This window comes from Podarcis tiliguerta (assembly GCF_965153285.1).
Source record: "Podarcis tiliguerta genome assembly, chromosome: 8".
In the NCBI taxonomy this organism is placed as follows: domain Eukaryota; kingdom Metazoa; phylum Chordata; class Lepidosauria; order Squamata; family Lacertidae; genus Podarcis; species Podarcis tiliguerta.
Genome location: NC_139541.1, coordinates 38,605,456 through 38,619,272, shown reverse-complemented (window position 1 = coordinate 38,619,272; position 13,817 = coordinate 38,605,456). Strand labels below are relative to the sequence as shown.

Here is a 13,817-nt window from a genome sequence, read left to right as displayed (position 1 = left end):
TTTGGGAAGGAACTTGGGCCCCTGCTCTGGAGCTTTTCATCAAGTCCTTCCTGCTGCTCCTCCAAAAATGGGGAGAAGCGTTTCTGCTTCCACTGGCCTTTTGAGTACTAATTATTACTTTTCTCACACTGCATAGATTTTCTACTGTAATCTATCCATCCATCCAAAAATGTGATATGTTAAGGAAAATTGTTGTGCAAGCCCACCCCCCATATTAGGAAAAAATGCATAATGGTGTGCATATGAGGAGAAATTCTCGCAAAACTGCTGAAAAAATTCCATGAGGACTTTAAAAGAAAAAAAGCAAACTAATATGGAGAATTGAATTTAGGATTGGACAAAAATGAGAAACTGAGAGAAACCAGAATTGAGATATTTGCTCATTCCTATTTGCAGGAGGCTGGGGAAAGGACATGTTTTGATGCTCTACAACACACACACACACACACACACACACACACACACACACACACACAAACACGGCTCCTGCTGCTTTTAACCTTTCCCTCTCTGCTTGCAGTCCTGGCCTTGCTGGTGGCTGCGCTGGAGCATTCCCGCCGTCAGGCCTTCCACAAGGGTCTCCTGGGGAGCTCTCAGGATGACTTGAGGGACAACATCGTCAACTACAACGAACAAGGAGGCGGAGAAGAGGACCAGGTGAGACCCCAAATTATATGTGGGGGTGGGGTGGGAGAGCACGGCAGAGAAGGCAGCCTGAACAATCCATGATGGACTTAAAGAACTATGGAACTCCCTTCCGCAAGAGGCAGTGATCTCCAATTGGGTTTGGCTTTAAAAGAGGACTAGACAAATTCATGGAAAATGAGACTGCCAATGACTGCTAGCCACAACGGCTGGTAGTAACTCCACTGTTGGAGGCAGGAGGGCTCTGAATGCCAGTGGCCAAGAATTATGGGTGGCGAGAGGTGAGGTCACACTCGGGTCCTCCTTACAGGTTTCCCATTGGCCATGGTGAGAACAGGATTTTGTATGCATTTTTGATTGGGGGTCTCCCAACTTGAATCCTCCCCTACTTAATCTGCCAGGCCTCAGCAGGGCCAGGAAGCCTTGTCTCTCTCTCTCACACACACATCATGGTTGTAAGGTCCCTCTACCCTGCCTTTCAGGATGCCTACGACCTCAACCAGCTGCGGAACCCCGACCTCTTCCCCCCACCATCTCTTCGGAGCAAGCCACCGCACCGGAGGGACGCCCCCTACAGCTACGGCCTGCCTCAGTACCCTCGGCGGCTGCCTGCCTGTCCTTCCGACATAGAGGACTTCATCAATGAGGTACTGAAGAGACACATCAGGGGCTGGGAGGATGGCAGAGGCCAATTGGGGCAGAGCTGGAAGTGGTGGGGGGGAACCCTCCCTGAGGGAGCTACCCCCTTCTCAGTTCGGTGCTGGCACAAGTTATCAAGAAGCTGCAGGGCCTGAAGAAGCAGGAGTGGGGAACCTGGCAAATGGTAGATGTTGCCGAATTCCTGGCTCCCATCATCCTTGGCCTCTGGCTGTGCTGGGAATTGGGAGTCCAGCAATTGCTGCAGAGCTGTAGGCATCCTACCCTTGCGGAGCAAGAGGTAATGGCTAGGAAAAAGGAGGCCTGGCAAGTAGCTAGCCCTTAATGCAGGCTTGCCCTTTTGGCTCCATGGGGGCTGCAACTAGAACTTTTAAATCTTATTTTATTCATTTAAAAATTGTATTTCCCGCTTGTCCCCAGTCTCAGTTAAGGGGAGAGGGTCCTTAGGATGTGGTTTGTCTTGGTAGTCCTCTGCTGAGCTCCCCTGCCTCTCCTCCCCCTGCAGGGCCTGGAGGCGGCCGACAGTGACCCCAGCGTGCCCCCGTATGACACGGCTCTCATCTACGACTATGAGGGTGAAGGCTCGGCCGGCGGCTCGCTCAGCTCCATCCTCTCCAGCTTGGCTGACGAAGACCAGGATTACGACTATCTCAACGAATGGGGCCCACGATTCCGGCGCCTGGCAGAGCTGTACGGTCAATAGTGGGGGTAGGGGGAAGAATGGGGGGCGGGAAGGGGAGAGGAGAAGCAGTTCCAACAGCCAAGTATGTGCTGGACTCTGCCAGCTGTGGACAGAGACCATGCAGCCCAGTTATCCTCTTGGTCTTTGGCTGGCCCCACTGCCAGCAAACCCCCCTCTTCTCAGCAGCTGCTGCTGCAGTTATGGGGGTCACTTCCTGTTATGCCACCTACTTCCCCAGGCAGCCTTGCAGATAATAACCACTGCCCACTGTGGGGAAGGAGGGGCTCAGCGACCCTTAAACTCAGGTGCTCCAGGAAGGCAGCACCATTTCCTGGGAAGAGCCAGCCCAAAGCAGGGAGGGAAGGCAATGCCAGTCCCAGAGTCCCAGGCATAGATAGGGATGAGGGCCCTTTGCTATAGGCCCACTGGCCATTCTCACCCAAGGCTCTGAGCACCCAGCAGGAAAGTGGGTGGAGCCAGATGATGACAACAACCTAGGTTGGGAAAATTGGGTAGGGGGGGAGAAGAGCCCCCGGATGAAGGGACCTCCACTGGGCTAGATGAGGGCTCTGGACCCCCCACACCCCTTCCTGAGCAGGCTAAGGCAGAAGACTCAAGACACTTTGCTGGGCCCCAGCTGCACGCCTTAAGAAAGAGATCCAGGATGCTTTGGAGCAGTGAGAGGAGGAAGGGAGGGCAGCTGGAAATAAAGCAGTTGAAGATGGAGCTACAAAGGTGTCACACAGTTTTTTATTAGACGTACTTGGAGGCAGCAGAGTCTATAAGGCACTGAGGGTAGGGCTGCAGCGGCTCTTTCCCTGCGAGACAGAGAGAGGTGAGTCCAAAAAGCTGGTGCCCTCCAGGTGTTTTGGACTACAACTCCCATACTAGCCCCAAACGTCTGGGGGGCAAGAGGCAGATGATCTCGTATGACGGCCAGCCGCCCTCTGTGCTCACAGCCTCACTCCAGTTTTTAGGAACATGGTGCAGTCCTTCAACCGGGGGGACGGACGGACTTAAACACCCTCCTCGCTGCCCCAAGGCATGCAGTCCAGTGGCCAGCAGGCCTCTACATCCCTTCCAGAGTGCTGTTGTTCCGGGAGCGCACCGGGAGCAGCGGTCTTGTTTGCCCAGAGCTGGCTCCATGGTGGGAGCCCAGCATCTTCTTGGTGGCTGAGACGAGGCGGGCGTAGCTGTCGGGGTCGTAGGGGCCAGCTGTGGAGCGGGTGGAGAGCAGCGGCAGGTGGTCCTTGTGGCGCTGGCGCTGACTGGAGCGGAAGAGCGGGGGCCGGTGCTGACTCTCCCCGTCCCGCAGAGAGTCCGGCAGGGGCCTGCTGGTGCTCTCCGGGAGCAGCATGATGCTAAGCACTGACAGGATGGCGAAGGAGGCGAAGATCACATGGTGGAGGAAGAAGCCATGGCTGTTGTGGATCTCCATGAGTGGAGTTGTGGCCTGGCCCACCAAGCCAGCAGCCAGGATGAGGCCCAGCCCAGCACCCCTGCAGAAGAGAAAAGGGCAGCAGCGTTGGGAACAAGAAGTGCTGGGCAGGGTGAGGGGGGTAGAAGAGAGGAAGTCCCGGCTGGCTACATGAGGCACAAGCTCAGCAGCTAAGGACAGAGTGGGACTCCCCACCAGATTAACCCTGTGGGCCACATCCAAAGTCTTCCTCCCTCCCCCAAGCCCACTCCTCAAAAAAAAAAATGTAGTTTTTACTGAGCATTTTTTGTGTTACAAAACAGATGCCCACTCCTCCTTTTAATGGCTAATGCGGCTGTGTGAGAAACACACAAAGGAGCTGCCTTTCGCCAGGTCAGATCAGTGTCAAACTCTGGCTGGCAGCCTCTCCCCGGGGTGGCCTCATGCCCAGGAAGGCTTTTACCAGGCCTGCAACCCAGCATCAGAGAATGATGACTGGAGCTTCAGGAGGGGGCCCACCCAGTGCTAGAGAGCAGCTGCTTTGCATCCAGAAGTTCCCACATTCCACCCCAATGACATCTTAGAGATCTGCCGCTGACAGTATATCTTCCTATATACATAAAAATGTAAGGTTGTCATCACACTGCTCCTGTTGGGAGGATTTGCATGGTTGGCAAGCAAAGCAAGCAGGGGTACGAACCCCTTGAAACAACACTCAGCCAGATGGACTAATGGTCAGACTCCGTAGAAGGCAGATTCCTGTATTTATATGACCTCCTGCATGCAAAGCAGATGCTCTACCACAGACCTACTTCTTCCCCAGTGGCAACCAGGGATTTAAATGTTCACAGGACCCGTTATTTGGGTAGGACCTTTCATCGGGGTAGACCTGCGCAAATTGGGCCTCTCCTGTTCCTCCCATCCCAATCCCCAGCCGAGATAATGCAGCAGTCACCCTCCCACTCTGGGATCTGAGCCTGTCAGTCTATCATCATCCTCATCAGTATAATTACATTTCTATACCGCCCTTCATCAGTGGAACACAGGACGGCTTACAGTATACAGTCTAGGCCTCATGTGCCTACACAGCACATGCAGGGAGAGGAGACACACCTCACCTGACCACGGTGGGAAGCACCTCGCCGGCAAACAGGACGCTGAGGGCAGAAACAGCTTGTGACGCAAGGATCCCCAGGACAGAGAGCAGCACAATGAGCCAGGACATCAGGTCTAAGGGAGGAAGAAGAGAGGCAGGCAGGCTAAGCAGGAGGTCTGCCCAGCTGCTAACCAAAGTGGATGGCCCAGAGAGGCCTTCATAGAGCAAACCACTGCTGGGCTGCTTTCCAGGGGCCACATGCCAGTGCTGGCTGGGCCAGAGTAGGTGGAGTGACATACGCACATTTCCCCCTTTGGTGCAGTAGGCAGACTTCCCCACACACTTGCCACCCCCCTCCAACCAGGCAAGCAAGAGGCCATGTCAGAGGTCAACGAACTGTTCCAGCCAAGCAAACACACTGGGGAGCGGGGAGGGGTCAAAACAGGGCCAGGTACACAGGCTCGGAGGGACACAGCTCCAGGCCCAAGGCTCCCAACCCCTGCCTTAGCGGGTAACTCGCGCAAGTGCATGTGCACAGATGAGGATGGCTCGTGGCTGCTAAACCCAGCCAGGAGAAGAGAGCCTGGGAGGGGTGGGGTGGGGGTCTCTTCTGGGAACTTGTGGTACACCTCCCCCATATCACTGTCTGCTTACACTGAGTCAAGGCCAGTAGCAGCAGCGATGAAACGCCCGTCAGGATGGTGCTGAGCAGGAGGGCGGCGCGGCGTCCAAAGTGGTCCACGGTCAGGCACAGGAAGAGGAGCGCTACCGCCTCACTCGCCACCAGCAGGAAGTAGGGAAAGTAGAAGCCCGGTGCGTAAGAGGTCAGGTTGCGGGTGAAGCTGTGGCGGATCCCACTCCCAATGAACCTGGACGGTAGGGGAGACAGGGGCAGAGAGATGGTAAAATGCTCTGCAGTAACTCTAGGAGGATGGACCAGGGGTTAGAGTTTGACAGTATGAGCAGGGATACGGGTCCCGTGGGTCAAATAAAGAGGGTGGCACATGGGCCAGAAGTTCCCAAACCCTGCCTAAGAGGAGAAGCATTGCTTGTGAGTAACTCAGGACAGATAGCAAAGAGGATCAAATGTATAGGTCTGTGAAGAGGCCAATTGGATGCCCCGGGGAAGCCTACTGGCAGCAGGGCAGGTAGGCAGCAGCCCTCTTCCCACTGTTGGTCACTAGCAATTGGTACAGTATGCAAAGGTGGGCTGCCTCTGGATGTGGAGGTTCCAGGAAGACATTACAACTAGTCGTCAATGCTGGGAGATTTCACCACCATCGCAACTTCAGAGTGGCTGCCAACACTTCCCAGCACAGCTCCCAGGTCCCACAACCAGTTCTCAAAGAACCCACAACACATCAGGCTCTTACGCAGTGAAACCCAGGATAAGGCTGTTCTTCCAAATGACCCGGGTGCGGAAGATCTTGCAGATGCTGTAGTACTGTGGCCGAGGGGCCCCTCCAGACAGGTTGTCCAGCTCTGGAGACGGAATTAAAAACATATTGTGAGACAACCAGCACCACTAATCCAGGAAACCCGCAGCATATTTTTTAAAAACTAATTGACATGAAGAATGTACATACTGGCATTCAATTATACTCTCATTAACACAATGAAATAATCTCTCAACAATGCAGGAAAAACCACAGACCAAACAGCAAATAAAAATGTCAGAAGAATGAATTAAGAAGCCTTGAGATTTATTTACATTTTCAAGGTCAGTAGCAGGTGCCTAAAGGGCAGCCAAGAATCCTTGGGTGTGCCAAAGCCAAAAAGGTCCTCTGCCATCATTTCACGTGGATCCTCTTTGCTATCTGTCCTGAGTTATTCACAAGTAATGCTTATCCTCTTGGGCAGGGATGGGGAACTTCTGGCCCATGTGGGATGGGGAACTTCTGGCCCAGGAGGCTGTTCCTGAGACACCATCACCTACTTGCACCACAACTGACATCGTATGACACCACATGTGCAACTTCCAAGGAACAAATGGGAGCTTAAGGGGAGCTCCTGATTGTTCCTCTGCCGGAGGAAGGTGGGCTCCCGCTACCCATCAGTGCACCTTGTTCCTCAGCAGGAGAAAGCTTGCACTGAAACTGCTGCTAAAATGGGAAAGAAAGAGACTCTCAAGTTTTCACAGTGGCTTCAATGGAAAGTGCTGCCTGCCCCTGGAGCAAGCCCCTTGGAAGGGGTGCTGAGAGTACACCTTCAAAGAGAAGCCACTGTGATATCAGGTAACAGATAGACAGCCCTGCTTCCTGTCAAATTTGGCCTGAGAGGGCAGTTACAGGGATCTGGCCTGCTTGATGGGGTAGGGGGAAAGTTTCTCCAGCTGTGCTCTAGGCGATGTTGGACTCACAACTCCCAACAGCCCCATCCAGCATGACTAACACTCATGGGGGATGGAAGTCTATCTTCACCTGGAAGGTGACAGGCTCCCCCAAGGGGACCAAAAAACTCCACCCACATCAGAGAAACACATCCACCTATGTCACGGCTTGCACACCTGCTTCTCACAGTGGGTCAAGAGGTATTGATCCCGAAAAGGCAACTGGTGCTTTTTCCAGCCTCCGGTTGCATGGGGATGGCGTACCTTGCACCCAAAGTAACCTGGCAGGGCAGATATTCACCAGCCCCACCAACCTGAGATCCAAATGAGCACCCAGCACCCCGTTGCTCCAAGCCAGAAACTGATAAAGCAGCAAGGCTTAGAGTGAGGGCCAAGCCTAGCCCCTCAGACCTCACCTGCAAACAGGTGCTCCCAAGTGTAGGAGTCATCCTCCAGGCGGATTCCATTGCCCTCGGCTAAATCGCGCAGAACCTGCTTGCCTTCCTCAAGCTGCTGAGTGGCCAAGAGCCAGCGGCCCGACTCGGGGGAGAGGGCAGGACACCTGCTCCCAAAAAAGAAGAACAAGCACCGCTGGCATGACCGGTGGCATCCTGGCAGGCAGAGCTGGAGCGTAGCTGCTCCTTCATTCTGGACAGTGCATCCCCACATGGAGAGCAACTACCCAAAGCTTGCTGGATATTCTTGGGAAACCCAGTCTCTTGGCTACAGCCTACACAAACAGGAGTAACCACAACCACACTGCAAAAATGAACAAGGCAAAACTTTCAGGGGAGAAGAGGGAGGGAGAATACAACCAAAAGTTTATTAAAAATCTAAAACAGGTATTCTTATGAATTTTTTTTTTTGGGGGGGGTAAAGCTGATGGTTGTTATGTTCCCAAGCATGAACCAATTCAGAAGATCTATGGGGGCAGGGAGCCTTGAGTGCATATGACACTGAAAACTCTCCTTAGGTGGTGTCTAAGGAAGTGTGGCTTGTGTGGTGAGATGGGGGCTTTTCAGAAGAACAGTCAACTTGCCACATCTCAAGTAGCGAGAAACAGCTGAACTGTGCAGCCTTTTGCTGCTAGGTCAGTGAGCCATACTAATGGCCTCTGCCCGCCAACCAGAAAGTGTTTTAAAATCCAGAAGGAAGAGAGGGAGGAAAGGGTGAGGGAGTCATTTGTATTACATAACAGCAACTTGGGGTCCCCCCTTCCGGACATCCATTTTATTGGGTGTTCATGAGGTTTTGTGCTCATCATGCTAACAGGACCATCACACCGGATCCCACACTCAATACTGTTTGTGCCTGAAGGTGTTTTGGAACAGTCACACTGCTTCATTTCCAAACAGTGCACAGCCCTGAAATGTCTTATACCGCAAGTGTTCTGGTTTATTTTTTGCCCTGCTTTTGCTGTGCTATGGCCCCTCTGGAGAGCAATAATGGGGCAGCATTGGGGCAGGATGGCAGAGAAAAATTAAGTAGAACAAACCTGCCACTGATGCACTACTATTAGGTCAAAACATGTTGCAGAAGACACCCGCAATACTACCTTTGTCTGGAGGGGCCCGTACCCTCTCGTGGTTTCAAACTGGGGACACTGCCTTTGTGCAGTGCAGAGAGAAAGAAGGGGAAGTGTGCTTCTTAGTGCTTTCTTGTATGGATCCAGGGCCTCTCCCCTAAGTGTCCCAGCATGACTCTCCCTTTCCCTGCAATGTTTAAACATCCACTCCTTCCTCTGCAGTACACACCCCACATTGCTCAAGCCTAAAGGAAGCTGCTCCAAGTTGCAGCTGGATCAAGTGTGTTCCCTCAGCCCTTGAACTGAAGGGCTCTGCCAAGGGGGTGCTCTAGTGAAGAGGGCTTGCTCAGCTCAGTGACCTCTGCAAGGCTAAGGAAGTGCCAAGTGGGCTGAGGCTTCAGAGTGGCTGGCAGCAGCACCCTCTCCTGCCTGGAAGGGTTGCAAGGAAATCTTGCAAAGGAGGCAGCATGTGCAGAGCAGGAGTGGGGATGCATGTGCAGCAGCAGGCAGCCACAGGATAAGCGCTGCCCTCTGACCCCGTCACCATCGGGCAAGGGTCCCTTCCTACCTTGGGTGTGCTGTACCGCTGTGTTTTGGCTACATTCAGTGGGCAATATTTAACAATGCACACATGTGCAATGCCACAGCGTAGCGTCAGGTGAAAGTTTTGTAGGGCACCAGGTTAGGGGATTGAGCAACTTTAACACAGCTCTTGGTGCTGCACGACTTTTGTCAGATAGGCATAGATTACTTATTCTGAGAAAGCAGGGCTGGGGAACCTCAGGCTCAGGGGCTGAATATGACCCTCCATTTGGCCCTCATAACTCTCCCCAGGCCACACCCCTCACTCGGTCAACTTCAGGTCCTGAGTGTTTTTTGCCTGGCTGGAATGTGCCCCTGAACTCTGATAATGCCTCTTGCTTCCCTGGATGGAGGAAAGAGAGAGATGTCGGTGCCAAAACTGGTCTACTGGACAAAATGTGTGTTGCTCTGCCTGCCTTTGCTTCTATCTAACAGAATGCGGCCCTCAGAAGGTTGTGTAGAAGATAATGTGGCCCTTGGGCTGAAAAAGGTTCCCTAGCCATATTTTAAGGCACCAGGAGAATTACAGGGAGTTCCCACCCTGGGAAGAGTTTTCTCAAAGTGTGGCGGGAGGGTGAGAACCACACTGACCTCCTCACTGAAATGAGGTCCGCAATGCTTGTTGTGCCTCTCATTTCAAGGAGTCATGTGTCTCCATTGTAAGGCTTCCCACCCCCTTAGTATTCAGGGCTGAGAGGCAGACTTACCACCAGCAGGCAGCCAGCAGAGTGAGTCCCAGCACTATTGTCCCCTGGAGGAGCCGCCACTCCTTGCAAGCCACCGCCAGCCCTGGCAAGAGCAGCTCCCCAGCCACCCAGAAGAAACCGGCGCCCATGGTGACTGCCAGGCGGTGCGGAGGGTCACACAACTCCAGCCCTGGGGAGGAAAAGCCAGTGAGAAACACAAGAAATGGAGACTGGGGGCAGAATGTACAGGAGAGGTGCACATAGCAGGCAGAGTTTGCTGGTAGCCTGGGAGACACACAGGTCTCTGCTTTGGCAAAGATCCAGAATTCCCAACCCATTATATGAAAGCAGAGGCAACTGCAGAGGACCTAATAAGGATGTGGGGTAGCAAAGAGGGCAACTCACTTGCAACATAGAGGGAGAGGAAGGTGCCCGCCAGCAGTGCCCCAAAGAGCAGCCGGGTAAGTACAAGCATGACGTAATTCACAGCCAGCGCCACGGCAATGCCCAGAGGGATGGACAACATCAAGGAGGAGATGAAAGTGGCCCGGCGGCCAAACCTAGAAAATCAAAGGAGGGCAGTGAGTAAGGATGCAAAGTTGGGGGGGTTCTACAGGAGAGCCAAAGGCCCATCTAGTGCAGCATCCTGCTCTCCGCCAGATGCCCCAGTAGGAAGTCTACAGCTCTCACTGGCTGCTTCTCTGCTCAAAAACCCCAGCCCCCTCACTCCCACAGGACACAAATCCATGGGCAATAAAGCTACCAGCGGCTACTAGCCACAACGGCTGTGCTCTTCCTTCATGGCCAGAGAAAATAATGTGTTTCAATGCCAGTTGCTGGAAATTGCAGGAGGGGAGAGTGCTCTTGTTCTCAGGTCCTGTTTGAGGGTTTCTCACAAGCATCTGGGGGGCCACAGTGAAAACAGGATGCTGAACATGATGCTGAACACTCTAACCACTACACCACACTGGCTCTAATACCAAGTCAAACTGTTTTGTTGCTCTTGACTATTAGCATTGACTCTGAGCGACAACATTCTCTCCAGGGTCTTAGGAAGAGAAGGATCTTCCCTGCCACTTGCCATTTTATCATTAAAAACAACTGGAATTGAACCTGGGCTCTACTCCATGCATAACCAGTGCTCTACCACTGAGCATTACATTCGCTTCCCTTGGGGATAAGAACATCCTGGTTCAACAAGACTGCAGAACCACAACACCATACAGCAGCTGTACACAAAGAGTGTATTGGGTTCGCTGGGACACTAATTAAGAACATGGTAACATCGAAAGGTCGGCGGTTCAAATCCCCGCGGCGGGGTGCGCTCCCGTTGTTCGGTCCCAGCGCCTGCCAACCTAGCAGTTCGAAAGCACTCCCGAGTGCAAGTAGATAAATAGGGACCGCTTACTAGCGGGAAGGTAAACGGCGTTTCTGTGTGCGGCTCTGGCTCGCCAGAGCAGCGATGTCACGCTGGCCACGTGACCCGGAAGTGTCTGCGGACAGCGCTGGCCCCCGGCCTCTTGAGTGAGATGGGCGCACAACCCTAGAGTCTGTCAAGACTGGCCCATACGGGCAGGGGTACCTTTACCTTAACAAGCTTCCAGTCCTCACTGAGGATTCACAGCACACAAGGCAAGGCTTGCTACAAGCTCAAGGGAAGGCAAAGCAGCATTGTGATGGGGAAATATTTTACCTGTCACAGGCCGATCCAAAAGCAATGTAACCAATCAACCACCCCAGGAGGTGGGTGGTTTGCTCCAGGGGCACCTGCCAGTGGTTGGCACAGACCAAGTCCCACTAGAAGAAAAAGGAAGGAGACTTTTCAGAACCAGGAGGCTGGTGGTGTTGCCTACCTTTAGGTCTTCTCATAGATATAGAGACGCCCAGGGGCAACTTCCAGCTTTTGGGGCCCCAGCCATAATAAAATTTAAAAATAATGGCACACAAAAGCAAAATGATCTAAAAATCAGTTAACAACAAAAATCATCAACCTGGTCTCTGACCGTAATAAATTTCATGTTCATGTTCAACAAAAATCATGCATTTTACCAAATGGCACCTCCTATTTGTTTAAATGCCTCCCTCACCCCCGCATAAAAACAAGCTGCAAAAATTATCAAATGCAGAAAAAGTAACAAGTTAATTTGAAACCTAAAAATTAAAATTAACCCTAAATTTGAGGCCTACTTTAATCTGGAGGCCCAGGCCAAGCCCCTCCCCGCTCTTTACAAAATGTGCAACAGCGAGAGGTTTTGCCTAGGTCAGAACCCACGGCGTCATTTGGGCAGGTCGACGCGGGTCTCCCTCTTCCGTCCCCTTCCCAGGGCCACTCTGCACATCCTCGGAGGCACCCTTCTGACCCACGGACCTGCGTCACGACGGTGGAGAGGAGGCCGGCCTCAGGCAGGACGTACTCCCAGCCGCGGGTGCAAGGACCGGTCCCGTTGGGCTCGAGGCCGCCCCCGGGCGGCGGGTAGCGGTAGAGCAGGCAGTGGCTGCCGGGCGGGGTGGAGGCGTTGAGCAGCTCGGGCCCGCTGGCGTTGCGCAGCTCGGGCGGCAGCAGCGCCGGGTCCGGGCGGCAGCGGTGCTGCGGGGTGGCGGCCAGCAGGAGCCCCGCGGCCAGGCCGAGCGCCAGCGGCACGTTGGGCAGCCACGAGGCGGCAGCCAGGAGCCGGGCGCGCCGCCCGAAGCCGCCCACCTGCCGCAGCAACTGCCCGTCGAAGTCCATGCGCCGCGGACAGGACGGTCACCTGGAGCAAAAGAGCAGCGCCACCTGGCTGGCTGGCTAGTTAGGCGGCCGCGGTGGGGCGGGTGCTTAAGGAGGCCGGCCGGAGGGAGCCGCCCCCTGGGAGCTCGGAAGGAGGAAAGGACTGGGGAGCGCACGGCGAGGCAGCGACCCTCGACGGTCCTCGCCCCGGTGCCGCCGCTCGCTTCCTCCCTCTCGGCCTGACTGCGCCAAGAGAGCCGTCGAGGGAAAGCAGCCGGGATAAGGAGGGCTGCTTGCGGCTCCCGGTTTTTTAGACGGCCCGCTCGCCGACGCAGACACAAGTCTTTCCTCCTCCTCAGCGCCGCCTACTGGTTCTCGTCCGCCCCGTCGCGTAAGGCGTACCGGGTGGATTCTTCAAAGGATTCCGGACACGTTTCCCTAAGTTTTGCCTGTTGATTTACATGAGAAAATAAGGTGGTGGGTTGGCAACATATATTCGCGTGATAGCAATACAATTTCAAAGCGGTTTACAAAAAGGATAAAACAATAAAATTATCAGTAAAAAAAAAGCAGTTAAAATTACTATCTATATTATTCAAAAATAATTAAAATAAACGATAAACTAAAAACAAAAACAAAACACAAGATCAAAGCACATTACAACATTCTGCATGCCTGGGTAGATTTGCCTAAACAAAAATATTTTAGCAGGTGCCCAAAAGAGTCATTGAAGACACCTGCCTGATTGTGATAGGCAGGGAGTTCCAAAGTGTGAGTGCTGTAGGCAAAATAAAAGCCTTTTCTCCCTTCAAAAGCAGGAGGGAGATTGAGGATCATTGCAGAAGTCCCACCCCCTTAGATCAAGAGCCTGGCTGGAGCAGACTTTTTGGGGCGAGCCATCCAGCCCAGTATTGTATCCTGGATCCTAGAAGGAGAGGCCAGGCAGATTCCTCTGCAAAGCTCACTCACCAGCCTTGCAAATTACTGTGCATGTGTCCAGCATTCTGTGTTTGGACATTGTGGAGGATAGAGTGGGCTGCATCTGACGAAACAGGCTGCAATGCACTAAAGCTTAAGCAAAAACAGGTAGCCTTGAAGGCAATTCCACAAGACTCTTTGTTGTCATTGATCCTGCGAGAGTAATGATAATACACTTTTTAAACCACCCTTCAACCAAGTTTCCTTGGGCACTACCAGCTTCTAACTCATATAGGGACCAAAGTTGCCTGTTGGGTGTGCTTCTGCCCTGAAGCTGGATCAGGCCAAAGTCCCATCTAGCCCACCTCCCTGTTCTTCAGATGGCCAACCAGATGCCCACAGGAAGCCTGCGAGCAGGATGTGAGCACAAGGGATCTCCCTCCCTCCTGTGGTTTTTAGCCATTGGCTTTCAGAAGCATCACTGTCTCCTACAGTGGATGTAGAACACAGCCTTGTCCTCCATGAATTTACCCAAGCCTTTTACAGCTATATTATCACTACAAACTGTAGGAG

General features: G+C 53.3%; 2 protein-coding genes across 4 annotated transcripts in view; one reads left to right on the top strand and one right to left on the bottom strand.

The window, feature by feature from the left end:
• CDH15 (cadherin 15) overlaps positions 1 to 2,718 on the top strand; it is a 20,458-nt gene extending 17,740 nt beyond the window's left edge. For both annotated transcript variants that reach the window (XM_083456460.1, XM_083456461.1), the window contains exons 12-14: positions 521 to 657; positions 1,128 to 1,292; positions 1,808 to 2,718. In XM_083456460.1, coding sequence (XP_083312586.1) covers positions 521 to 657; positions 1,128 to 1,292; positions 1,808 to 2,005 — 500 coding nt within the window. In that variant the 3' untranslated portion in view covers positions 2,006 to 2,718. The remainder of the gene's footprint in view (positions 1 to 520; positions 658 to 1,127; positions 1,293 to 1,807) is intronic.
• On the bottom strand, positions 2,713 to 13,817 carry SLC22A31 (solute carrier family 22 member 31). 2 transcript variants are annotated; one of them, XM_083456486.1, is made up of 10 exons: positions 13,068 to 13,817; positions 11,988 to 12,775; positions 11,313 to 11,416; positions 10,025 to 10,179; positions 9,641 to 9,809; positions 7,243 to 7,388; positions 5,871 to 5,979; positions 5,152 to 5,366; positions 4,520 to 4,631; positions 2,713 to 3,483 (listed from the first exon to the last, which is right to left on the bottom strand). In XM_083456486.1, the coding sequence occupies exons 2-10, from the start codon at positions 12,345 to 12,347 to the stop codon at positions 3,054 to 3,056; spliced, it is 1,800 nt and encodes a 599-aa protein (XP_083312612.1). In that variant the 5' UTR covers positions 12,348 to 12,775; positions 13,068 to 13,817; the 3' UTR covers positions 2,713 to 3,053. The 2 variants fall into 2 exon arrangements, with proteins under 2 accessions (XP_083312612.1, XP_083312611.1); XM_083456485.1 differs by having other exon boundaries at positions 11,988 to 13,817.